The sequence below is a fragment of the Orbicella franksi genome, chromosome 3 (genome assembly GCF_964199315.1).
Source record: "Orbicella franksi chromosome 3, jaOrbFran1.1, whole genome shotgun sequence".
NCBI classification, from domain to species: Eukaryota; Metazoa; Cnidaria; class Anthozoa; order Scleractinia; family Merulinidae; genus Orbicella; species Orbicella franksi.
Genome location: NC_138147.1, coordinates 13,580,885 through 13,605,843, shown reverse-complemented (window position 1 = coordinate 13,605,843; position 24,959 = coordinate 13,580,885). Strand labels below are relative to the sequence as shown.

At 38.9% G+C, this 24,959-nt stretch overlaps 4 protein-coding genes and 1 pseudogene across 6 annotated transcripts in view; 2 read left to right on the top strand and 3 right to left on the bottom strand.

Annotated features, from left to right (window-relative positions):
* Nucleotides 1-24,959, bottom strand: part of LOC145481372 (uncharacterized) — a 130,674-nt pseudogene that overhangs the window by 63,906 nt on the left and 41,809 nt on the right. The window lies entirely within an intron of this gene.
* Nucleotides 1,159-4,339, top strand: LOC145483049 (uncharacterized). The gene has a single exon (XM_081461669.1). It carries the CDS (start codon nucleotides 1,279-1,281, stop codon nucleotides 4,243-4,245), a length of 2,967 nt encoding a protein of 988 aa, XP_081317795.1. The 5' UTR covers nucleotides 1,159-1,278; the 3' UTR covers nucleotides 4,246-4,339.
* Nucleotides 4,530-7,667, bottom strand: LOC145483047 (uncharacterized). Its single transcript, XM_081461668.1, has 2 exons — nucleotides 7,426-7,667; nucleotides 4,530-6,521 (listed from the first exon to the last, which is right to left on the bottom strand). Exons 1-2 carry the CDS (start codon nucleotides 7,514-7,516, stop codon nucleotides 6,148-6,150), a joined length of 465 nt encoding a protein of 154 aa, XP_081317794.1. The 5' UTR covers nucleotides 7,517-7,667; the 3' UTR covers nucleotides 4,530-6,147.
* LOC145482329 (uncharacterized) lies at nucleotides 11,056-14,250 on the top strand. Its single transcript, XM_081460979.1, has one exon. The coding sequence runs from the start codon at nucleotides 11,056-11,058 to the stop codon at nucleotides 14,020-14,022; it is 2,967 nt and encodes a 988-aa protein (XP_081317105.1). The 3' UTR covers nucleotides 14,023-14,250.
* Nucleotides 15,720-21,666, bottom strand: LOC145483046 (uncharacterized). 2 transcript variants are annotated; one of them, XM_081461666.1, is made up of 4 exons: nucleotides 21,578-21,666; nucleotides 19,629-19,696; nucleotides 18,855-19,063; nucleotides 15,720-15,847 (listed from the first exon to the last, which is right to left on the bottom strand). In XM_081461666.1, exons 2-4 carry the CDS (start codon nucleotides 19,684-19,686, stop codon nucleotides 15,773-15,775), a joined length of 342 nt encoding a protein of 113 aa, XP_081317792.1. In that variant the 5' UTR covers nucleotides 19,687-19,696; nucleotides 21,578-21,666; the 3' UTR covers nucleotides 15,720-15,772. The 2 variants fall into 2 exon arrangements, with proteins under 2 accessions (XP_081317792.1, XP_081317793.1); XM_081461667.1 differs by lacking the exon at nucleotides 21,578-21,666 and having other exon boundaries at nucleotides 19,629-19,880.

The following is a 24,959-nucleotide window of genomic DNA, read 5'->3' as shown; positions in this document are numbered from 1 at the left end:
AATTTTGGACAAATGGTCAAAGAAACGAAGCCTTAAAAGTGGATAAACAATGATGTGTGTTAAGCGGCATAAGCATAAATATTGTAGAGCAAAATTGATTGTTAATTACAAGCAATTCTAAAAGAATTAAAGGCAAGGGTAAAAACAACCAAGAGATGTTCAAACCGTGAAATAATTTTCTTTGCCGGTTCACTGGATTCCGATGTGTGGATTTGAAGTTTAAGACTAGATGGTTCTAAAATTGCCAGTTAACTGACAAACCGAGAAAGTCTGACCAAACTACCTCATTGCCACCGGTAAGAGACAAAGGGACTAATGATTTGAACGATTGGAAATGGCATTTCTTTTCTTTAAGCGATGAGGTAATTTCGCAAGTCATAGGAAAAGAAAGTTTGTTTAAGTTAAAGTTCATTTTGGTAGAACCGTTATACGAGATGGCATCGTACAGTAACATGTAAAAAGCGGAATATTTTTTGGGTGCAAACGACTGGTTTTTAAAGGTATGTCTTTAAAAAAGACTCAAGCGACCAACCATATTTTTATAGTTTAAGTCGCGCTTTCCCTGACGATATTTTGGCATTTTTGTTTTAACCTGCTGATAATATAAGTTAAAGATGTGTGAAACTTAATGTATTTTCTTGCAAAGGTTTGCGTTTGTGGCTTTCTAAACGTCCTAAAAATTTGCAAATCATTGTAATCCTGGTACTCTTAAGGATCAAAATAGTAACACCAGATGAAGATTTAAATTTCTAACGCAAGATAGATCTCTCTTGTTGACGCAAATTGTTTTAAAAATAGAAATACTTGTGAAGGAAAATCAACTTCATCCGACGTAAAGAAAACAGTTTCGAGTATTAGTGAAAGTATTTTGAGTTGACCTTGTTTATTTCGACACCTGGTCAGTGCTTACTCAGACCAAGGTCTTTTTCTTTCAGCGACATTTCAAAACGACGCAATCCTTTTCGGAGACGTTAATCATATCTTTCGTTCTTGTAACTTGTCCAAATCATAAAACTCGAACCCTGGTAGACATACATTTGCGTGTTTACGCACGCTCGCGTTTTCTGGGAGAGAGGCTATCAGTTAGATCATAGTCTCCTTTACTTGGGTCCTTGATCAAAATTTGTCAACACCAGAAAAGAAATTACGAAAGCCCGAGCAGTATGGAAAGAGTTCCAAGCCACTTCAATTGGCAGTGTTTTTTAAATATATCCAGCTAATTTTGAGTTATAATTTATTTTACTATCTTTTTAGAGAAACTTTGTAAAAGAATCAAGGATGCTCGTCACAAAATGTATCATCGCTATTCTTATAATTTCTCTGGGTGTCGATGCGACAGCGAGGGATCCTAAATGGGCCAAAAAACTTCAAGACGTTCTTCAGGCAAGAGATTCTTACATCGAGAAGCTTGACAAGGTTAAGAAGGAATCGAGCGCCCAAAATGTTGAAGAGCTTATCGCAACCATGGAAAAACTATCACCTCAGCTTATAGGGATCGATAACCTCGACCTATCTACCGTGGAAACAGACCGCACATTGCTTCAAGGACTTTTAGATCAACCCGAGGAACCCATTGTAACGAAGTTCTTTCAAAGCAAGAACCTAAAGGAAAATTATGACAAACGTGGGCTTGGATTCATCTTAAGGACACTAAGAGCACATTACGACTATGGCTGCATCACCCCTCTTGTTTCACCTCCACAATCAAAACCAGTTGACAGCTCCATACCCGTAGATGCCATGTGTTCACCGATTAGGGAAGATCTAGAGAAGCAAGGCAATTTCATGCTCTCAACGGACAAAATTTGTAGTAACATTAAACAGTGCGCTGGAGCCCAAACACCGCACCCGTATGGTGACTCGGATGGCACAACTACAAAAGATGCTTGTACAGAGGACAATCGCTGTGACGTGGGGAAAGCACTTCCGATGATGGGAGCCTTGTTGTGGTACAAGATCAGCGCTTTCATAGCAAAGAGCTTTTGTAGCAATTCTCTTGGAAGACCCGAGAAGTCGGTGTTGACCACAGACCTCATAGAGATTGAAAAAATGGCAAACGTGATCATGGCTTATGGAAGTACTTTTTACTGGAATGACTTTTTTGAAAAAGCGGTTAAAGTAAACGCTTATTCAAATCTAGCGAGTGCTATGTCACTGGTAGAAGAGAGAGAAAATGCCATCGGTTACGTTTCCTTAGCCTGTATAGATCTTGAAGCGAAGGATATGTGTGCTGTTGGAAGCATTTTCAAAGTCTTTGAGTCTCTAAAGAAAATTAAACAGGACCGACTTAATCCTCCACCAACGCGTAATTTGCGATTATATTCGAAAATTAATCATGCAAAAATGCTCGAGCTTAAGGCGGACGCTTCGAAACACATTGAACTTCTAGGAACTATCCGAAAGCTTGACAAAAACCTACAAACCGCTGTTAAAGGTATTTCGAAGTATTTTCATGGTCTTGCCAAATACGATGAAGCTATTGCCCAAGCTGACGTTACATTCCTGACGGATAAATTGAAAGAATTTGATGACAAGGCTGAAACACTGTCCGCAAAGGTGGAGAAAGACATAAAAGATGCCATGACCGCCCTACTGGTTACTCAAGCAGCTCAAGTAATTGAAGAAAGCACTATTCTGGGGTTAAAGATTGCAGAACACGCAAATCCATTAAAAGTGATCTTTGGCGGAGTAGAGGCTGGTGATATCTACGAGCAAACAGCAGAAGTTGCGAGATCGGTACAAGAACTTGCAAGAGGTTCCGCTCTCATGGCTAATCTAAAAAGTGTATACGAAGACTTGTCGGACTTGGCCAAAGACTTCAAAGATAACGCAGATCAGATTTCAAACTTAAACGACATGGTAGAAGCCATTAAGAAGAACAAGATTGAAGAAATTGGTTTTGATGCTGATAAGTTTATAAAAGGTTATGGTGATTACACGCCCAAGGTCGATAAAGCTCGTTTGGCTCAAAACGACGCTCTTTGGGCCGCGTTTAAGGGGTCGACTTGCGATCTGTTGTTTGGTGCACAAGGTGTTGGTGCTTCTGTAAGCCAGGGCGTGGTAGGAGGGATGCTTCTGTGCGAAAGACTAGAAGGAACTCTAGCTGAATTTGCTGCGTTAAGAGAAAACATATTCGACTTCCAGTTTGACCTTGTCGATTCATTGGCTCGCGTTGTCCGTGGTAACGTTGCGAAAAAGTTATCGCAGTCTATAACAGTGTCAAATGACCCTCTGGATGCTAGTCAGCTTATGCTGGGCTTTTTTATGACTGAATATCGACTTCAGTCACATGCAAGTCTGTATTGTGACAAACTGGAGTACCTTAACCAGGGCAAGAAAATCGACGAATGTTCATCGACTGGTTTTTTTACCGACAATGAGTTAGACATCCTTATTGCTTACGATCCCGATACCACATATGATGTTGATGAGAGGTTTGTTTACATACCAACGCGTCCCCAATTTGAAGGCGATACAGCCTATATTAATCTTCCTTCTTTGGCGAAAGGCAATTCTGTAACTTTTCGGTTACCGGCACAGAGGTCGTGGCTGCGGAAACACAACTGGTTGGCTCGTGGAGAGATCGTCGCGCCATATGTAGAGAGTTTCAAATTGTACCTTCCACTCAAAGAGTACAAAACAGGAAGTGAAAAACAATATTCCAGAACACGCATTGATTTGACTTCAGTGGCAGGGAGTTCATTCACTGAAACATCTGAAGTAGTGTACAACGTACCCTTCGATCACAGCAACTACCTTACAATATACACTCAAGGTTATGATCGATGCCCAAGCGGAAAAGAAATACTCAATCCTTACAGCCTCTGCGATAACTTGCCAAAGATCTGCGATAGTAATACAAGAGTACCTCCAATCACCAAAACTATCATGCCCACCATTCTGTCAACGTGGAAGCTAACTTACACTGTGGAGTCTGGAGAAAGAGACTTGATATGGGATGCTCCTAATCCTGCCACAAATCTTATGATCATTGGAAAAGTAAGGCTACGCTTCCTCCCCAATACCTATAAAAGGCTAGCCTTGTGGCATCACAAAGACGAAGCGGTTGATGAGGGATGCTGTACCGGTAATAAATACAGGCCAGAATTGAGAGATAGAAACTGCGTTCCTTGTCCGTCAAAGCCTGACAGTCCCACTGATTCAGTTGCCAATCTGAGGGGATACTACTGTGAAAAGGGAAATGAAGATGTAGCAGGAGAGCCGTCAGGGAACAAAAGTCTCTAGTTCAGTGACTCAGAGACTAGGAAGAAGAACTTGATCATTTCGATAAAAGTAAATGATATTGTATAATTTTGAAACAAACTGTGGAGTCCGTTACTCGGCGCACTTTGGGTTTGATGTTTATCATATAAATTACTGGCGGTTTGATTTCACTTCACTTAATTGCGTTTCACTAGTTCAAATAAATGTGGAATTAAAATGGATTTCTTGTAGTTGTTTCGAATTCTTGTATATTGACTCACTCCTGTTATTTTTTGCATGAAGTAAGATTTGGGGTGAACACGGGAGAGGTTTGGCTGCAGCCCATCCCTCCCTTTAAAGTAAGAAAGGATGGGTTGACAAAACAAATGTTTTTGGTTTTTTCGTTATGACAAGACATCTTGAAGATCTTTTAGATAGGACAGAATAATCGACTAAAAAAATAATGCAAGTTACGCCGTGAGCATTTAGCACGGCTAACTTTCTGTTGAGGGGCTTACACTGACAACGAAATAATTCCCACCTCAGGGAAACGCGTTACTAACAGCACTAACTTGACATTTGCCGTTTTCTGAGAGATCCAGCGAGAGACTGAAAGATTGTTGTATGACTGGATGCAACAAAATGATTGCTAAATCAATGCTTAAACGGCCACCCTCGGGGAAATGGATATTGACCGCTTAAAAGGGGCTGGCCGCTCAATAGAGGTGAAACCAATAGAAAAGCCCTCATTGATTACTGTCCGCTTAATAGGGCTTGGACTGTTCCAGATTCTTCCAAGTTGGAAAGTAATAAATAATTCGATCAGTAATGGCGTGGAGAATCGTTATGTGGGTTAGATTGCAATTGTTGGCGCCCAGTTACTTTTCGTTTTTGTTTAATTTTTGTAGGTCGGTTATCTGAGAACACTGAAAACCTAACACGTGAATTTGAATTCTTATTGATTAGAAACGATAAACTTCAGCAGTGGCAATTCAAAGGGATCGAAATTGTGGTTAAGATAACCACGGTTAACTACAGAGGCATTCAATACTTCCTTGTTATAATCACTTTAACGAAGTCCTGTTATCCGTTATCGTCAGGAGATTTTAAACAGATGTGGTTTGTCGACGCCCACATGTTAGCTTCATGGAGTGTAGTACATGGCATATTGTTTTGGGCAACATGAAGATAAGGACGAGAAATGACCTTTTTGAGCTTTTGAAGTCATTAAAGAAACCAATTGACTTACACAGCCTGGCGAATGGGATTGCTACTTTACCTGGATGATATGGAAGTCAATAACTGGTTCCCCCCCCCCCCTCCTAGAATATCCGTCAGGTTCCGCAGCAACTCGTCAGTATTGAGCCATTTATATAACATGGTAGATAGGGTAGAGGTCTAAGGAAGTAAGTTGTTTTACCCGAAAGGCTCAATACAAGAGCTACAACAAAGAAATTAACTCCGGGCGCGTAAACGTGTAGAAGCACCAGCAAATCCCCAGAACCAAGCCGCGACACTCAGCGAGGACTGAGATACCATGAAACACGTATTAGTGGTTTCTTCCTTCATCGCCTTATACGCGACGTGAAGGTCGATCATGCAACGGTTAAATACTATTATCCCTACTACCAATTCAGCCATGAAAATCCCATAAATACATGTAAGCCACAGTTTGGTCTCTTGGAGTGCAAAAGACACCTCTTGAACGAGTCAACCGCTGGCGGTGGTCTTGTAACAAAGAAGTCTTGAGTTTAAGATAGAAATGCGGGAAGAAAAAAAGGCAAGGCTATCGCAGAGCAAGTGGGTTACGAAGTCTGTGAAATAGTGGTTGAAGTCAGGAAGACAGAAAACGAAGAAAGTTTGTTTGATGTGTGGAATGTGTTTTCGAAGAAGACAGACAAAGTTTTCTATTTTCTGAGAATTATCTTTATTTAGCACAAATTATCAATGGAGTTTATGGTTCTTCTTTTCCACATCATCACTGGACGGAGTACCTGCTAAGCATGGTGAGTCTTTAACCTGCGAAAAGGTAATATACAGTGTAGAATTCATCAGTGAGTTGACAAATATTCGTGCCCGCACATGGAAACATTTTTGTCGACAACATAGCTTATTTACCTTCAAGTCTATCACTGGTCCCAATAGGCAGCACACCCGATCCTTATAAGCAGGTGTTCTCCTACCGTACGGTTTACAGGCGTAATCATCCTCAAGTTTCTTGAAATTATGGGGACAAACACCCCCTTCGTCGGCAACAAGACAAGCAGCCCATGGGGTATTGGCGATACTGTCCCCACACTTGCCAGTCACTCGATGATCTAGGAAGCAAATCAAAGCAAAACGATAGCATTATCAAGGTGACCCAGAAAAAATGACAGATAGAATTTAGGAGAACCTGTTCCTTAGACACAAGCAAGTTATTATTGTTGTTGTTCATTTGTACACGAACTTCTTGGTCCTCTGTCGTCCAAGATTCCACCCCCGAGAAAAATACCCAAAGATGTTCTGTTACTAACGAAGTTATGCAGGACTCGTGCAGTGTCTCGGATACCTTCCTCAGACCTGCCACTGATCAGAGAATCAATAGAGCTGCAACCCATGACAAACATTCCATGTAAGGCTGTAGCCCACGTCGTCAGAATGAAATTCTTGGTTGGAATCTAATATGTTTGTCGAGTACAGGAAATGTTAGAGTTCGAATCATTCACGTTTGCCATGGTTTGTTGCCAAAACGCCAGTGACCACCGAAACCACGCTAGCAGGAAGCTTGAAAAGCCCAATTTGTTGGCAGCTGCTTTTAAAGCAGAGAATGCAAATTTGTTCAGTGGTTTATGTTGTCGGAGGGAGCGAGGAGTTTTAACGCTGCACCTACATATATAGACTATAACTAGACTATCACATATATAGATATAATTTTTCTTCTCCACCGTCAACCGGTAGCGGTGTTCACTACAATCTCAGTATAACTGAAGAACATGGTTTTCAGCAAAGAAAGAAACAATGTTTTTACTTAATTCGGCCCATCTGTTGTCGAAACAGCGCCCTTGAATCGTGGAGTAAAGGCGGTATATTATTATTTGAACAGAGCAAAAAGCTGCATACGAAAGTAGTATGTTATATCCTACAGTTTCTTGATGACCGCGTAATGAAGTATTCCTAATCGCTACTGAGGGAGCATCTTCGACATGGAACTCATTACGTGAATAAAAACATCGAACTTACCGAATAGGAATGTTGCAACAAGCAGTAGAATAAGAGTTGAATAAATAATGAAATTCATTGTCCTTGAGCCTGCAAAAAAAAAGTGTTTCATTTCATATACGACTGGAATAATGACAAAGGATATTCAAGAGACGGCCTGTCAGTCAGAACCCTGAGTTCTGGTGCAAGCTCTTCTCTAAATTAATGAGGATTTACTGCTTCTGTGACCCAACTCTGGCCATGTTTTTAACAAATATTTTCCAAAGCCCTAGACGAACTATGTACGTGATTTTGGGTGACCTGAATGTCTGCTTTACTTCCATGAGGAATCTAATCCCCACGTTATTTGTTATGAACAATTTCTTTACGTTTTCTGAAAATGAGATCCTTTCCACCTATCTTGACAGCATTTTTGAACAGGCAAGTTCTCCCCTTTCATAAAAATTTGAATTGAGACACATTAAAAGCCGTTCAGAAACACTAGAAAGTAAAATCAGCGTTTCGTCTGTATAATCCTTAGCTCAGTGATTATCATAATAAGAAGTTGAGTGAGTGAATCTGTTCGTCTGGTTAGGATTGGGCCAAGCATAGATGGCGTTTTGCAAAAGATAACATGTTTTGTTTCTACATACACGTTAACAAATTGTCTATTTGTCAAAATGATTATTTTCTATTCGAAAGGTAACTATTTGATCTTAAAGAGAACACTGCTGACGTATATTGTTAGGAAGACCTTTCTTTGGTGACTTTGAAAACTGCTTGTTGAATGGCAAAAAAAAAAAAAAAATAGTAATAATAATAAAACTGAAATGCTGAAATTATGCCCTCAGAAGTGTGATAATTTGACATGGCCCCGCGCGCTATATCCTTGGAAAAGAAAAAAGAGTCCTGTATGAGGGCCGTACGCGTCCAAGAGATAGGGCCGGAAAATCGCGTTAGGCCTTACTAGAAACGCGTACTTCTACGCAAAATCGATGCAAGTCAAGGACAGAAACAATTTTGTTACCGCAAAATTGTGTTTTCTTCAAATTGAGTGATGAATTGCGAGTTTCTTGTTACAGCGCGAAGGGATAAACGATAAGTTTTCATCGTAGGATCTTTTTTGTAGCTAGATGCGCTCGGTCCGTTCGTCCTAACCTTGAGCCAAATATTTCCCCACCCCAGTCAATACGTACACATTAAAGTAAAAGATAAAAGCTGATAGCTTACCTTATATTGAACTTTAGAGGAGTAAAAGATGTTAATTTGATAGAATTAGGTCTCTGTGACGGCAAACGATAAACTGAATTACTCGCCGGTCACTCTACCGCAAGACAGAAATTACTGGCAATGAGTAATTTACCTGATGCAACGCCTCTGATATTTCATTGACCTTGCTTAATAAGTGTAATATCATAATTCTTTACCATGACTGATACCAGGAAAGAGTTTACCGGTACCAGAAAGTACCAGGAAATAAGTTGGCCTTTGAGGGATTGGTGATCGTTATGGTGAAGCCACGTTCTCAATGTATTTAATAAGATAGGAATTTAGCAGAAAATGTCAGGGAACTGAACAATTTGTAAAATATTATGAGAAATAAAAAATGGACAATAATGAACTGTGGTCTTGGATCTGTTTATCAGTTTTTATGGTGTATGGTATTTGGTAAGATTCGCGCGGCTCAGGGTTTCCTAAGTATCATGTTTGACACATATGGTGGAACCACGTTGTTACGGTCACTAACGATTGCCCTATTAACGAGGAAGGGTCAAATTTCATGAGTGGTCTATTCCAAGTAACGTCGTCACAAATATAATACAACTGCACTCTTAAATAACTGTTCCTTAATAAGCATCCGTAATGCAGATATAATTTTAAAAAGTTGAAACTTCAATCATGATCATTACATGCAGTATTGTTTCTCAATATCTGATTTGTTTGCTCAAATTTGGTTTGAATTGCCCTATTAACGCGGTAAAATTATAGAGGATTATACAGGTTTGGATTTCAGAATGTGGTCTTTGGTCGTATTAACGGGGCGGCCGCAGGTTTGCGAATAAGAAATGTATGGGCCTTTCGCGTAGACAAAAAATGGCCATAATAACAAGGTGACCGTAAGGCAGGGTTCCATTGTAATTCTAATAAGAACTGCTGATTTGAAACCAATTTTTTTGTGAAACGAATGGCTAATGCAATAATGTGTTTCTTGTCTTGCCAGAATTTGAGATCTTGTAACATTTAGCTCGTAACTACAATAGCTAGTTACGGAATGAAGAATTACTGTTAATGATTGCTTTCGAAAAATTGAGGTTGTGCACCTGAAACGTAGGAAAAAAGAATTGCAATGGAATTGCGTTCTCATCTTATGTTTGAACTTATCTAATTCTCGGTAACCTTGCCTTAATTTTGGACAAATGGTCAAAGAAACGAAGCCTTAAAAGTGGATAAGTAAGGATGTGTGTTAATCGGCATAAGCATTAATATTTTAGAGCAAAATCGATTGTTAATTACAAGCAAATTTTAAAGAATTAAAGGTAGGGGTAAAAACAACCAAGACATGTTCAAATTGTGAAATAATTGTCTTTGCCGTTTCACTGGATTCCGATGTGTGGATTTGAAGTTTAAGACTAGATGGTTCTAAAATTGCCAGTTAACTGACAAACCGAGAAAGTCCTTGACCAAACTACCTCATTGCCACCGGTAAGAAACAAAGGAACTAATGATTTGAACGATTGGAAAGGGCATTTCTTTTCTTTAAGCGATGAGGTAATTTCGCAAGTCACAGGGAAAAGAAAGTTTGTTTAAGTTAAAGTTCATTTTGGTAGAACCGTTATACGAGATGGCATCGTAACATGTAAGAAGCGGAATATTTTTTGGGTGCAAACCACTGTTTTTTAAAGGTATGTCTTTAAAAAGACTCAAATAACCAACCATATTTTTTTAGTTAAAGTCGCGCTTTCCCTGCTGATATTTTGGCATTTTTGTTTTAACCTGCTGATAATATAAGTTAAAGATGTGTGAAACTTAATGTATTTTCTTGCAAAGGTTTGCGTTTGTGGCTTTCTAAACGTCCTAAAAATTTGCAAATCATTGTAATCCTGGTACTCTTAAGGATCAAAATAGTAACACCAGATGAAGATTTGAATCTCTAACGCAGGCTAGATCTTTGTTGTTGACGGCAAATTGTTTCAAAAGTACAAATACTTGTGAAGGAAAATCAACTTCATCCGACGTAAAGAAAACAGTTTCGAGTACTAGTGAAAGTATTTTGAGTTTATTTCGACACCTGGTCAGTGCTTACTCAGACCAAGGTCTTTTTCTTTCAGCGAAATTTTAAAACGACGCAATCCTTTTCGGAGACGTTAATCATATCTTTCGTTCTTGTAACTTGTCAAAACCATAAAACTCGAACCCTGGTAGACATACATCTGCGTGTCCACGCACGCTCGCGTTTTCTGGGAGAGAGGCTATCAGTTAGATCATAGTCTCCTTTACTTGGTCCCTTGATCAAACTTTGTCAACACCAGAAAAGAAATTACGAAAGCCCGAGCAGTATGGAAAGAGTTCCAAGCCACTTCAATTGGCAGTGTTTTTTAAATAAATCCAGCTAATTTTGAGTTATAATTTATTTTACTATCTTTTTAGCGAAACTTTGTAAAAGAATCAAGGATGATCGTCACAAAATGTATTATCGCTATTCTTATAATTTCTCTGGGTGTCGATGCGACAGCGCGGGATCCTAAATGGGCCAAAAAACTTCAAGACGTTCTTCAGGCAAGAGATTCTTACATCGAGAAGCTTGACCAGGTCAAAAAGGAATCGAGCGCTCAAAATGTTGAAGAACTTATCGCAACCATGGAAAAACTATCACCTCAGCTTATAGGGATCGATAACCTCGACCTATCTACCGTGGAAACAGACCGCACATTGCTTCAAGGACTTTTAGATCAACCCGAGGAACCCATTGTAACGAAGTTCTTTCAAAGCAAGAACCTAAAGGAAAATTATGACAAACGTGGGCTTGGATTCATCTTAAGGACACTAAGAGCACATTACGACTATGGCTGCATCACCCCTCTTGTTTCACCTCCACAATCAAAACCAGTTGACAGCTCCATACCCGTAGATGCCATGTGTTCACCGATTAGGGAAGATCTAGAGAAGCAAGGCAATTTCATGCTCTCAACGGACAAAATTTGTAGTAACATTAAACAGTGCGCTGGAGCCCAAACACCGCACCCGTATGGTGACTCGGATGGCACAACTACAAAAGATGCTTGTACAGAGGACAATCGCTGTGACGTGGGGAAAGCACTTCCGATGATGGGAGCCTTGTTGTGGTACAAGATCAGCGCTTTCATAGCAAAGAGCTTTTGTAGCAATTCTCTTGGAAGACCCGAGAAGTCGGTGTTGACCACAGACCTCATAGAGATTGAAAAAATGGCAAACGTGATCATGGCTTATGGAAGTACTTTTTACTGGAATGACTTTTTTGAAAAAGCGGTTAAAGTAAACGCTTATTCAAATCTAGCGAGTGCTATGTCACTGGTAGAAGAGAGAGAAAATGCCATCGGTTACGTTTCCTTAGCCTGTATAGATCTTGAAGCGAAGGATATGTGTGCTGTTGGAAGCATTTTCAAAGTCTTTGAGTCTCTAAAGAAAATTAAACAGGACCGACTTAATCCTCCACCAACGCGTAATTTGCGATTATATTCGAAAATTAATCATGCAAAAATGCTCGAGCTTAAGGCGGACGCTTCGAAACACATTGAACTTCTAGGAACTATCCGAAAGCTTGACAAAAACCTACAAACCGCTGTTAAAGGTATTTCGAAGTATTTTCATGGTCTTGCCAAATACGATGAAGCTATTGCCCAAGCTGACGTTACATTCCTGACGGATAAATTGAAAGAATTTGATGACAAGGCTGAAACACTGTCCGCAAAGGTGGAGAAAGACATAAAAGATGCCATGACCGCCCTACTGGTTACTCAAGCAGCTCAAGTAATTGAAGAAAGCACTATTCTGGGGTTAAAGATTGCAGAACACGCAAATCCATTAAAAGTGATCTTTGGCGGAGTAGAGGCTGGTGATATCTACGAGCAAACAGCAGAAGTTGCGAGATCGGTACAAGAACTTGCAAGAGGTTCCGCTCTCATGGCTAATCTAAAAAGTGTATACGAAGACTTGTCGGACTTGGCCAAAGACTTCAAAGATAACGCAGATCAGATTTCAAACTTAAACGACATGGTAGAAGCCATTAAGAAGAACAAGATTGAAGAAATTGGTTTTGATGCTGATAAGTTTATAAAAGGTTATGGTGATTACACGCCCAAGGTCGATAAAGCTCGTTTGGCTCAAAACGACGCTCTTTGGGCCGCGTTTAAGGGGTCGACTTGCGATCTGTTGTTTGGTGCACAAGGTGTTGGTGCTTCTGTAAGCCAGGGCGTGGTAGGAGGGATGCTTCTGTGCGAAAGACTAGAAGGAACTCTAGCTGAATTTGCTGCGTTAAGAGAAAACATATTCGACTTCCAGTTTGATCTTGTCGATTCATTGGCTCGCGTTGTCCGTGGTAACGTTGCGAAAAAGTTATCGCAGTCTATAACAGTGTCAAATGACCCTCTGGATGCTAGTCAGCTTATGCTGGGCTTTTTTATGACTGAATATCGACTTCAGTCACATGCAAGTCTGTATTGTGACAAACTGGAGTACCTTAACCAGGGCAAGAAAATCGACGAATGTTCATCGACTGGTTTTTTTACCGACAATGAGTTAGACATCCTTATTGCTTACGATCCCGATACCACATATGATGTTGATGAGAGGTTTGTTTACATACCAACGCGTCCCCAATTTGAAGGCGATACAGCCTATATTAATCTTCCTTCTTTGGCGAAAGGCAATTCTGTAACTTTTCGGTTACCGGCACAGAGGTCGTGGCTGCGGAAACACAACTGGTTGGCTCGTGGAGAGATCGTCGCGCCATATGTAGAGAGTTTCAAATTGTACCTTCCACTCAAAGAGTACAAAACAGGAAGTGAAAAACAATATTCCAGAACACGCATTGATTTGACTTCAGTGGCAGGGAGTTCATTCACTGAAACATCTGAAGTAGTGTACAACGTACCCTTCGATCACAGCAACTACCTTACAATATACACTCAAGGTTATGATCGATGCCCAAGCGGAAAAGAAATACTCAATCCTTACAGCCTCTGCGATAACTTGCCAAAGATCTGCGATAGTAATACAAGAGTACCTCCAATCACCAAAACTATCATGCCCACCATTCTGTCAACGTGGAAGCTAACTTACACTGTGGAGTCTGGAGAAAGAGACTTGATATGGGATGCTCCTAATCCTGCCACAAATCTTATGATCATTGGAAAAGTAAGGCTACGCTTCCTCCCCAATACCTATAAAAGGCTAGCCTTGTGGCATCACAAAGACGAAGCGGTTGATGAGGGATGCTGTACCGGTAATAAATACAGGCCAGAATTGAGAGATAGAAGCTGCGTTCCTTGTCCGTCAAAGCCTGACAGTCCCACTGATTCAGTTGCCAATCTGAGGGGATACTACTGTGAAAAGGGAAATGAAGATGTAGCAGGAGAGCCGTCAGCGAACAAAAGTGTCTAATTCAGTGACTTAGAGACTAGGAAGAAGAACTTGATCATTTCGATAAAAGTAAATGATATTGTATAATTTTGAAACAAAGTGCGGAGTCCGTTACTCGGCGCACTTTGGTTTTGATGTTTATCATATAAATTACTGGCGGTTTGATTTCACTTCACTTAATTGCGTTTCACTAGTTCAAATAAATGTGGAATTAAAATGGATTTCTTGTAGTTGTTTCGAATTCTTGTATATTGACTCACTCCTGTTATTTTTTGCATGAAGTAAGATTTGGGGTGAACACGGGAGAGGTTTGGCTGCAACCCATCCCTCCCTCTAAAATAAGAGAGGATGGGTTGACAAAACAAATGTTTTTAGTTTTTTCGTTATGACAAGACATCTTGAAGATCTTTTAGATAGGACAGAATAATCGACTAAAAAAATAATGCAAGTTACGCCGTGAGCATTTAGCACGGCTAATTTTCTGTTGAGGGGCTTACACTGACAACGAAATAATTCCCGCCTCAGGGAAACGCGTTACTAACAGCACCAACTTTACATTTGCGTTTTCTGAGAGAACCAGCGAGAGACTGAAAGATTGTTGTATGACTGGATGCAACAAAATGATTGCTAAATCAATGCTTGCGAACTTTTCTTAAGTCTACCACCAAAGAATTTTAAACACATGTGAGTATTCCCAATCCGTCCAAACAAGTTCCGATAAAAACCTGAATCCATAACTGAGTGGCCTTTTCTCATTTATAGTAAGCTTAATTACTGTGAAGGCTAAGTCTTGGTTTTCTTTAATTTGATGGCTCAACGCGTTTTAAGGATGCTTTCTAGGAAATGAAAGAAGAGGTTACAGGATAGGATTCTTTACTCTCTGTAAAATTCTGTAAGTTCATTTAGACAAACACGGCCGACAGGTTATCAGGATTCAAACTGGGGTTGTTAGAAAGTGCCCGCGTTTACTTTAACTACTAACTACTTTGAAGCAAACGCTGCCAAACCTTGCGACTTTTACTACAAGCATGATCTGGGAACAATTTGGTTTGACATGTCATTGTATCTGTGGAACAGTAAGGTTTGCATTTTTTTTTAACTCTTAGCGTTGTCTCAATGAATTTGATTAGTTTTGAATCATTTTTGGTGATTTATTGACGTTTTAGGAAAAATCAAGAATTCAAATTGATTGGTAAAAAACTGCACTTCCTACTTGATAGTAAGACACTTTCCGCTCAGGGTTACACTGTCACGGCAATTTTGCTGCATTTTTGCTCAAAAAAGCTCTTAACATAGCACTAAATACATTTGCCTCTACAAGAAATTATCTTAGAACACCAAGATGAAGAAAATAACGGATTTGTTGAAGGGAGAGCAAATTGTCATCAGTTGAAGCTAGTCCCTAAAGACATGGTGATATAGTTTGAAGGCCGGAGTCATTATAACACTGGCACCCCTATTATAGACCATTATTTAGTTTTCCATCAATTAAAATTTTCTCCGCCACTTTAAGTCAATAAAAGTCCCTTTGAGACTACGCTCACGCTGCCAATAAATGAAGGCAGAGTGCCTCGTCGCTATAAATGTGAGCTGCACTGCCAACCACCCCGTCATATTTTAGTCTGATAGAGTCTTGTGGGGGAGAAAAGAACCGTGTTCTTCTAAGTAGGTCATTTAGTGTTCAAAGTAACGTGGGCATAAAGGACAAATATGAGACAAACAGAGTTTTAATTTATGAGAGTTGTCAGTCTTTATTTAACAGAAAATAATCTCATTGTCGTGTATGGGTTTTCCTTTCCTCTTCGTCACCGGATGGAGTACCTGCTAAGCACGGTGAATTTTTTACCTGCGGAAAGGTAAGATATAATCCATCACTCGTCACTAAAGGGTGCTAAAGTGAACGATGTCTTAAACAATTGACTTAAGGTTATCGTATACCTTCAGGGGTGTCTCGCGTCCAAGCAATGCAGCACGTCCGGTTTAAGCGGTAGATACCCAAGCTCCTATATCAGATTAAAGCTTATAGAGCTGGCTATCAAACTATACCAAGAATTTTGAAATGAAATGAATTGCCGATTTTTTTGAGGACCACTAAATGCGAGAGCCCTAATCACCTTTTGGAAGCTACAAGTCAAAGCGAATTTTGTTTTTCGACAATTTAGTTTTTTCCCCGGTTTAAGGACAAAAAGCGCTAAAAAAGCGTGTTTGCCATATTCAGTTGCAATAAAAAGTTACAGAACATTTTCGAAATAGGATTTAAAAAATGTGAAGTGATCGTACAAAAATCGCTCTCGGAGAAAAAAATATTTCGAAACAAACAATTCGCAGACACGGTTTTGTTTATACGTTAATCTAGCTACTGTCTAAATTTGAGGGCAATCGAAGAAATTCCCTTTTAGTTGTAACTCTTTAAAGTGTCTGCTTCAAGCGAAAAAATTTATTCGAGAAAAGAGCGCTAAGAAAAATCTCTGACTTCGCAAAGAAACTCCGCCGACAAACGCCTTCAACCGGGTTCTCAGATCACTGAGCCAATCAGCGTTTGGAAAGTTTTTTCTCGTGGTGAAATTTACGTGCGAATCTCCAAAACACCCGTTTCGCAATGCGCTCAAGGCGGAGAGATAATTTTTCTGTAGCTCGGGTTTTCTTGAAGCTGGTTTGGCAAAATGGGGAAGACGAAAAAGGATACGAACGCCAGAGTGGCTGGGCGAATAAAACAAACAAAAGAAAGTGCGGCGGAGCAAAGTGCTTGGATAATATTCCAATGGATCTCAATGAGTCAGACGATTCATCGGTATCGGACTCAACAGAAGAGTCACTGTAAAAATCGCTGTTATCGCTCTCAAGTTCCCAAATTTTTACAGAACCTTTCTCCTCTCTTTACTCGATCTTCTTGCCCCCTTGATACGATAGCCATAGCTTCATCCGCGAGGTTAATTTTCGCTTCTCTACTCCGAGATGTATTTTCATTCGTTTTTCGCTGTTTTCGCTTTTTCAAACTGGTCCACGGAGTTTTCCGTGGTCCATGTTTACTTATAACTTAATAGCATTACACCTGATACGAAAAATGCTTGGATTAGCAATGCTGATCAACTGAGTAGAGGTGAGTAGCCAGCCAATTCGTGGTATCCATATAGGTAATATTCCCGCGAAAGTAGTCTCGGTTGATTGCATACGCGTTATAAGGCTGTCAATCAAGAGGGAACTTTTACTTCCGGCCATAACGTAGAACCTCCATTTCTCCGCCAATATTTAGTTTTTTTCAATTTTTTTTCCCCAGAAATTAGAGATTACTCTTCTACCATTACTTTGACCCAAAAATCCAAATTTGAAGAAAATTGCTGATCTGAAGGTATAGGGTAACCTTAAACTATATTTTAATCTGCAAAGACTTACGGCTTGATAATTAAGAAAGAATCACATACACAAGGCCTGGTCACGGCGCCATTTTGTGTTTCCTGTGGTAATTTATACATTAGCAATGACATTACGCGCCCCAGGTGAGCCAAATACCAATTAACCCTTCGTAATGGCAAACAATGGTAAACTCAGAGAAACCGACAGCAATTTCTCTTTTTAATATGCCATCTGATCACTATAAAGTGTGAGGAATATTTGTCCAACTTAAGCATAATGCCTCATTTTGGTCAATGGTTTACTGAAAAAAGAAGAATATCTCATCGTCGGAAACGGTTATGTGGTAAGTCATTGACTGAGGACCCCATGAACTGAGCGGGGTAGGTGCGGAGGAACTCGAAACGAAAGTAGCAAAAAGGGAACACAATAAACAGTTTCCATTGTATAGATTCCCCACGAAACTGGGGCTATTATGAACATCATTTTTTAGGGGTTTACCTGCAACATAAATTTGGCTGTGTGTTCATTCACACGTTGGCTTGTTGCGTGGTAATGGAGGTTGTTTGCCATTTATATTAGAATCGTTCGCATAATTATTTCTATTGCGCATTTTGGTTCGGTAGGTACGAATGTAATTCATTAGACGTTTCCCCCAAGGAACTCGTCATTTTGATTGAATCCCAAATTTGGCACGGTAATGGAAGCAGAAAGACTTGGAACTGGTGTAAACGATAAATGGGACACGAATAGCCATTCAATACCCCCTCCCACCCCAACTTACGTGAGGACGTGACTCCCTTTGAAGGTCCTTTTCTTCCAGTAATTTTCTTAGAGTTTCAACGAACGTGTCAGGTGTCATTTACATTCTATGGCGGAATTTACTGATTTTTTTGGAACACGCGAGTGGAACTCTAGCTGAAAGGCAGGGAAATACCATCAAAACTGATTTACTCTTGGTTGGAGGTTAAAAAATGATCACTTTTTAAAAAATATTTCCTTTTTTGTCAGTATTACTTGTCAAATTCACATTCAAACTATCAATCAATCAATTAATCAATCAAAACTTTATTTATCGAGGGTGACATTAAAATAAATAAATAAACAAACAAACAAATGAATAAATAAATAAGTAGATAGATTAGCCACATCAGCCTTAGCTGGTTTTCATGCAGGTCCTTTAACCTTTTCGAATTGGAATTTGGAAATGTTGGTGTTTGTGGAGGGAGGAAAACCAGAGAACCGGGCGAAAAACCCTCAGAGCAAGGCGAGAATCAACTACAAACTCAACCCACATATGGCACCTTGTCAAAATAGAACCCGGGATATAATGGTGGGAGGCGAGCGCTATAACCACTGCGCCATCCTTGCTCACATTCAAATGGCAAAGAGTACAGAGCTGGCCCCCTCGTTTACTTTCCTACATTTTGTCGTTGTTAAAGTTTGCGATCGTAGAACGCGCACTAGGGGTAACAATACATTTCTCGGCATGTTTTAGTTACCTGTAAGTCTAATACTGGCCCCAGCAGGCAACACACTCGTTTCTTGTAAGGAGGGTTCCTAGAACCAGATGGTTCACAAGAAAAATCATCTTCAAGCTTTCTGAAGTTGTGCGGACAAACGTTTCCTTCTTTATCTTCGGCAACAAGGCATGCTGCCCAGTCTGTGTCGGCGATACCACTCTTCCCACACTTGCCAGAGACTTGACGATCTATGAGATATCAGAGAGGAAGGAGTAACCAAACGCCATTTATTTCTTAAGTATTTAGATTTGCTCATGAAAATCGTAGGCGATAAAAACGATGTTAGTTCACAGCTTAGTCAATCAGGCATGTGAAATATGAAATTTTGCAACTGAATGAGCAACGTGTGCCCATCAGCAACGTGGACGATCAAATTCCACTAGCACTATGAATGAACGTAGAAGGTTGCAATAACAGCAGCAGTTGTTCCAAAAGTCACGCTTTGAGGAATGGCTCAAAGAAAATGCCTTTCTTCTTTCTTGACGGTCTATTAGTATTAAAGTGTTCATCTCACGTCAAAAGCGTTATGTCCTGTTATAACACTTAAGGACAGGTACATATGCTTCTAAGTCCCTTTGCTTTCGTTCGGTTTTTGATCTTGCTCAACTCGACAATAACAGTCGCATGGGCGCATTCTCCATGGAGTGATCTCTATTTTGGCACGATTGATACTGTTAAGAATTGAAATACACACAGATAATGTTTTGAAGGATTGTTATTTAATTAATATATGAAGTTTTTGTATAAACTTACCCGAAACAAATGCAGAAACAAGTAGTAGAAGTAGGGTTGAACTAAGAAAGTTATACATTGTCTTCTATCTAGAAGACCAAAAATAAAAGTATATCTTTATAACATTTGTAGTCACGGTAGACAAATGATATGTGAAAGACTGTCTGAAGCATTCATTAGAAAATTAGGGAGTTTAAGGCAGCGCGTCCACACTACTCCGTAGAAATTTGAAAACGCAGCTTTATTTTTACGGTTAAGCCTACTGGCCATACTAGTCCGTCACGAAAACAGAGTTTTTCGGAAACACCCTTCAAACTGGAGGAATTTGAAAACGCCGGCTATTCGTTTTCGTGTGGACGGAAAAAATTTTTAAATTGGAGCTTTTCGAAAACGATGGCATTACGATAATCAATTTATTTACCTGACCGAGTTTTCCTCAAACACAAATTCAAAATGACCAGTGATTGTTGCGTTTTTAAATTCTCCGGCGTAGTGTGGACGGCAAACATTTGATACGTTTTCAGAGTGAAACCTACGGGCGCTTTCCATTCAACACAAAATTCGAAAGGGTACAATCCCGGGAAAGGTTCCAGAAAATCCGAAAATTGTTGAATTTCCGATAAGCGAACAATTCAACCGAAAATTCATAAATTCCGGGAGGAAAGTCAAGTGGAACGGAAACTGTCGATAAGTAATTTCCGAAAATTTCCGTATAACTCGCAAGGTTGTCCTTTTTCCAGAAATTCCGGAAAATTCTGTTCCATTCGCCATGGAAAACGCCCCTCCGTTTACAAATTCCTCCGGCGTAGTGGGGACGGGGCAAACTGCGAAGGCAACAGGAACGTCACTAAGGTTTAATGTGCAGAACAGTGGCCGTGTACATGCGTTATAGATCTACCTACATTCCTTAAGCGTTCACTCCCAAACAACAGTGACGTGAAATGAAGACATTCCGCGTAGTTTAGGGAGCATGAGCCTCGCCGTCATTTTTTCGATTCAACGCTGCCTTATATCAACATTTTTGAGATAGCTATTGTAGTAACTAACAAACTGAATGACTCACGATTACCGGGAGTTTCGTAGGTGAAATATAAAATAATTTTTCAATCGGCCTTGGTTAAGTCGGCCTGTCAACTTTTGGAAATTCACCAACACCCCGGACGCTGAATGAAGTCAATGCGTTATTTGTGAGCGAACAACTGCGTGGAACTGTTTGTTGGGTAATAATAAAGCCTCGTCTACATGAGCAATTTTTATGTGACAATTTCTATGTGACAATTTTTATATGACAAATATATTTGATCGAGTAGAAGGCACAGCGAATCAAAGTTGAGTGCGTCGGTGATGACTTTGGACAGCAGAGATACGCAGAAACAAGGCGGGCCTGCTTAGACGCCTCCGAAAATCTTGGTGCTTCCAAACATATTTGCCACATTTTATGTGACGAGTCGTCTACACGAACAATTTTTCGTATGTGGCAACTTTTATTTGTCACATAAAAGCCAACACGTTAGCTTTTCAGCAAATATATTTGTCGCATAAAATTGGCCAATTTTCTTCATCTGCACGGGCAAATAAGAATTGTCACATCAAAATTATCACATAAAATTGCTCGTGTAGACGAGGCTTAATTGTTTGAATCTGACCAAGAATCGCGGTTTTTGATAAGGTTTCCCAAGGCAGAAAAGGGAATTTAGAGATAACTTCTTGTTTCGTTTTGTAAAGATGTATTGGTTATGTTTAAGTATTGTTCTCGTTGAGATTGTAAAAGATAGCCAGTTGAAAAGTATTAGTAATTTAAAAGACAATTAAAAATTGCAACATTTTAACAGATAGTGGACATTGCAAACTATAGCAAAAGATCTGATGACTAGGATACCAAAAAACACCAAAACCCGGCTTTGCTGTACTTTTGAATTGACTACTAGGCTGAAATGGCACACTATAGGTGCATCATTTACAATACTCACCCTTAAAAGTAAGGCTCGCAGAAAGACAAACCGTCAATCTGAGGAATTTTTCTAAAAGGAAAACGATGGAACTACTCCTGACTCCAGCGTACAACAGAATCAATGGCGATGAGTAAATTACTCATCCCACATTTCATTGGTTTTGCTTCGTAATTGTTAGGTCATAATTATTCACAAACAAACACCGTAAAATAATTCACCGGTACCAGCAAAATACCTTGAATTACGTTTTTAACTAAGCTATTGTAAAAGGGAAACAATGTTCTCAACTGTAAGGAAAATAGATAAAAATGCGGTTGAAAAAACTGTCTTAATATCACAAGAAATTTATCAGATAATGAGAGAAGAAAGATTTATTTATCAGGATCAACTAGAAAAAAAAAAAAACGATTTAAATATGATTCATTAATGAGAAATCTTTTACCCTTTGGTTCTGATTACTTTGCATTGGTAATTACAAAATTCGCGCGGTTCAAAATTTATTAACTTATAATTCTAATAAAACTGCTATTTTGAAGTCAGCCTTTATTTTGGGCTAATTTTATCCCGTTTCTGTCGGCTTGCCGATAGCCGAGACAGTTAAAACTGGAACGAGTTATTTAAATGGTGTGTATCCTTATTGCTTTGAGCTATTAGTTTCACGAGGTTAAAGAAAAGACGGGATAAGATAAGATACTTTATTCAACGTAGAGTTACGCTTAGTTAATCAGCTAGGTTACAGGTAATCCACGGCCCTAGTATATTCTAAAAATTAAAACTAAAAATGTACAATAATTGATCGTATAAAACTATAAAGACCTATAAACGCCGAGAATTAAAAATCTAAATAATCAAATCATAATAAATTCCGACACCAACGAAACTTAAGCGATCGAATTTTGTTCACTCACGGGACAATATTGAAATTGAACTAAGAACACATCGAGGGAAAAAAGGTAAACTAAATGAATAAACTTGTCATGAAATTGCATTTTTATTAAATGTCAGAGCTATTTTTCCTCTCATAGAAACTTGTTACTCCTTAAAACAACGAGCAACAAGTAAACACAGAGACAATACTCTTTTCTAGGCCACCAGATTTCTAAAGCCAAAACAATAATGCGAAGATGGTTGAGTTACTGAATTATGAAATAGAAAAAAGTACTTAATTGACTTTTGTTAAAACCTTTAGAGACAATACTCTTTTGGACTAAATATTATTTTCTAGGTCACCAGTTTTCTAAAGCCAAAACAATAACGTGAAGATGGTTGACTTACTGAATTATAAAAAAAATAGTACTTCATCAAGTTTTGTTCAAACCTCGATAGGCCGTTTATTAGTTCGGAAGAAAGGCCAATGTGGCACATATCAAGTTTTATTGAAGTACTATTCCATGATAAAATCTACTACTCTGAAGAAAATAGGAGAAAACAGATTATCTACATTTTTTTCGGATACGGTTTTCACATAATATATAGATTTAGGCCAGCCTAAAAGCGGAGCTCCTCAGTTATTTTTCGGAATGTTGTTACTAATGAAAATAATCCAACATGTATGAGGTAAATTGCGAATGATTTAATAGTTTCAGCCGGAACTAGTATTACATCAGCAGATCGAGGTGTAAGATGGTGTGATTATGAAATATAGAGCCACGATTTCAAGGATTTCTGGGAAGCTACCAAAAATCTTGATCACAGAACAGAACTGTCTTCTGTGCTTTTTGGTGGCATTTCTTGTTCTTTCCTACCTTATTCAGAAAGACAAGGCATTGTCATTAATCATTATATTCTTCCTTAGTTAACATGGGGACTCCCACACAAAAGAAGTTTACACATTTTTGTTGTTGTGGGGACTGATTGAAATGCAGTGGTTACAATATACTCAGTCCCTGAATCTCTACCAAATGAAATCTCACAAAAATACCAAAACAGTATACATATGTGAAAAGTTGGAAAGTTTTGTTTTCTAATCTTTTCTTGAAGAAAACAATGTCTGAGAAATCATTAATTACAAAATAATGTTTAAGAAACATCTTACCTTTCAGAGAATTTTGTAATCTACACTGTCTGGCCAGTTCATATACATGCATTTGACAAGTTGACACTGGGCATGTTTGTAAATTTGTGCACTTCAACATCACATTACTATGTAGTAGCACTGGCCAACTAAAAACAAACAGCATAATTTGGTTAATTAATATACACTGTACATTATTAGGTTGAAATATTGGTGTAGATTGTTGCACATCAACAGATACAGAAACTATTTGCACCTGAATCATAATGAGTGAAAAATCGTGCATGAGACATTTTCATATGAGTCATTTATAATATGTGGTTTGTGTTTAAAGCCGATATAATGCACACTCTGATTCGCCAATTCCAGTGCATTATTTACATTTACATGGTATACCTCGGTAAAACCATAAAACATTGCGCGCGACTAAAATAAAAAATATAAAAAATAAAAAGAAATGCCTAATTCATAACAATTTAAAATACTCAACACTAAAACGAATGTAATTCTTTACTTGAAAATTATTCTCCCGTAATGCCCATGGGCCAATTACAGGCATGCTAAAAAGTCCTAACACAAAGTAAAAGGAAATTAAGAAAACTATTGCTTTTTTCCGGAAAATTGTAGCGACTGAAGACAATGATGGAACATTCTGAGAGTGCATTCTATCAACCTGATGAGATAAAATTTAAGGAGAATAGAGAATTCACGAAGTTATATCACAAACAAATTGGTACAGGACAGGAGAAAGGAAACTGTACAGCCAGGAAGAAACTGAACCTTTCTTCGACCAGCAAAAAAGTATGCATGCACAACAAAGAAAACAGTCAGTGACATTCATTTAATAAGTTAGTAAATAAAAAATTAGTCAGTGAAGAAGAGAGCAAAGAGAGAGAGAGTGGAGATAGGAGAGCACTCTCTCCAACTAAATTGTGTATATATGTATGTAAAAGTTATTCTTATTACTGAGAAATGGTCAGGGCAAGAACTTCTATTACACTGTTCAATTTACCGAGTCAATTAGTACTATCTCACTTTTTTGGAACATTTCCATATTAAGTGTAAATACCGCATTGGGGAATAACCTGTTATTAACAAAATACGGTCCATGTACCCCCAACCAAAAGCAATGGCACAAATAACATGAAATAGCCAATCAAAATCAAAGCAGAGCTTTATTTGCAGACAGGATTGCCATGCATAATCGTCTACTCGACATTTTGGACTATATAAGCATTTCACCAAACCGAACTAATTGGACAGACAACAAAATAAAACGAGGAAATCTACATTATAAACACAAGATGCATATCACTACATCTGAGCTCGAGTATCAACAGCAAATCCCTTTTCAATGAACGGTGACCGAATAAAAGAGAGGATAAA

What these genes read in the sequence shown, in the direction of transcription:
- LOC145483049 (XM_081461669.1), top strand. Translation starts at nt 1,279, where the DNA reads ATGCTCGTCACAAAATGTATCATCGCTATTCTTATAATTTCTCTGGGT.
- LOC145483046 (XM_081461666.1), bottom strand. Translation starts at nt 19,686, where the DNA reads ATGTATAACTTTCTTAGTTCAACCCTACTTCTACTACTTGTTTCTGCA. An exon ending in TGTTTCTGCATTTGTTTCGG is followed by an intron (nt 19,064 to 19,628) that starts GTAAGTTTATAC and finishes GATATCTCATAG; the next exon opens with ATCGTCAAGTCTCTGGCAAG. An exon ending in GGCCAGTATTAGACTTACAG is followed by an intron (nt 15,848 to 18,854) that starts GTAACTAAAACA and finishes ACCTTTCCGCAG; the next exon opens with GTAAAAAATTCACCGTGCTT.
- LOC145482329 (XM_081460979.1), top strand. Translation starts at nt 11,056, where the DNA reads ATGATCGTCACAAAATGTATTATCGCTATTCTTATAATTTCTCTGGGT.
- LOC145483047 (XM_081461668.1), bottom strand. Translation starts at nt 7,516, where the DNA reads ATGAAACACTTTTTTTTTGCAGGCTCAAGGACAATGAATTTCATTATT. An exon ending in TGTTGCAACATTCCTATTCG is followed by an intron (nt 6,522 to 7,425) that starts GTAAGTTCGATG and finishes TTTGCTTCCTAG; the next exon opens with ATCATCGAGTGACTGGCAAG.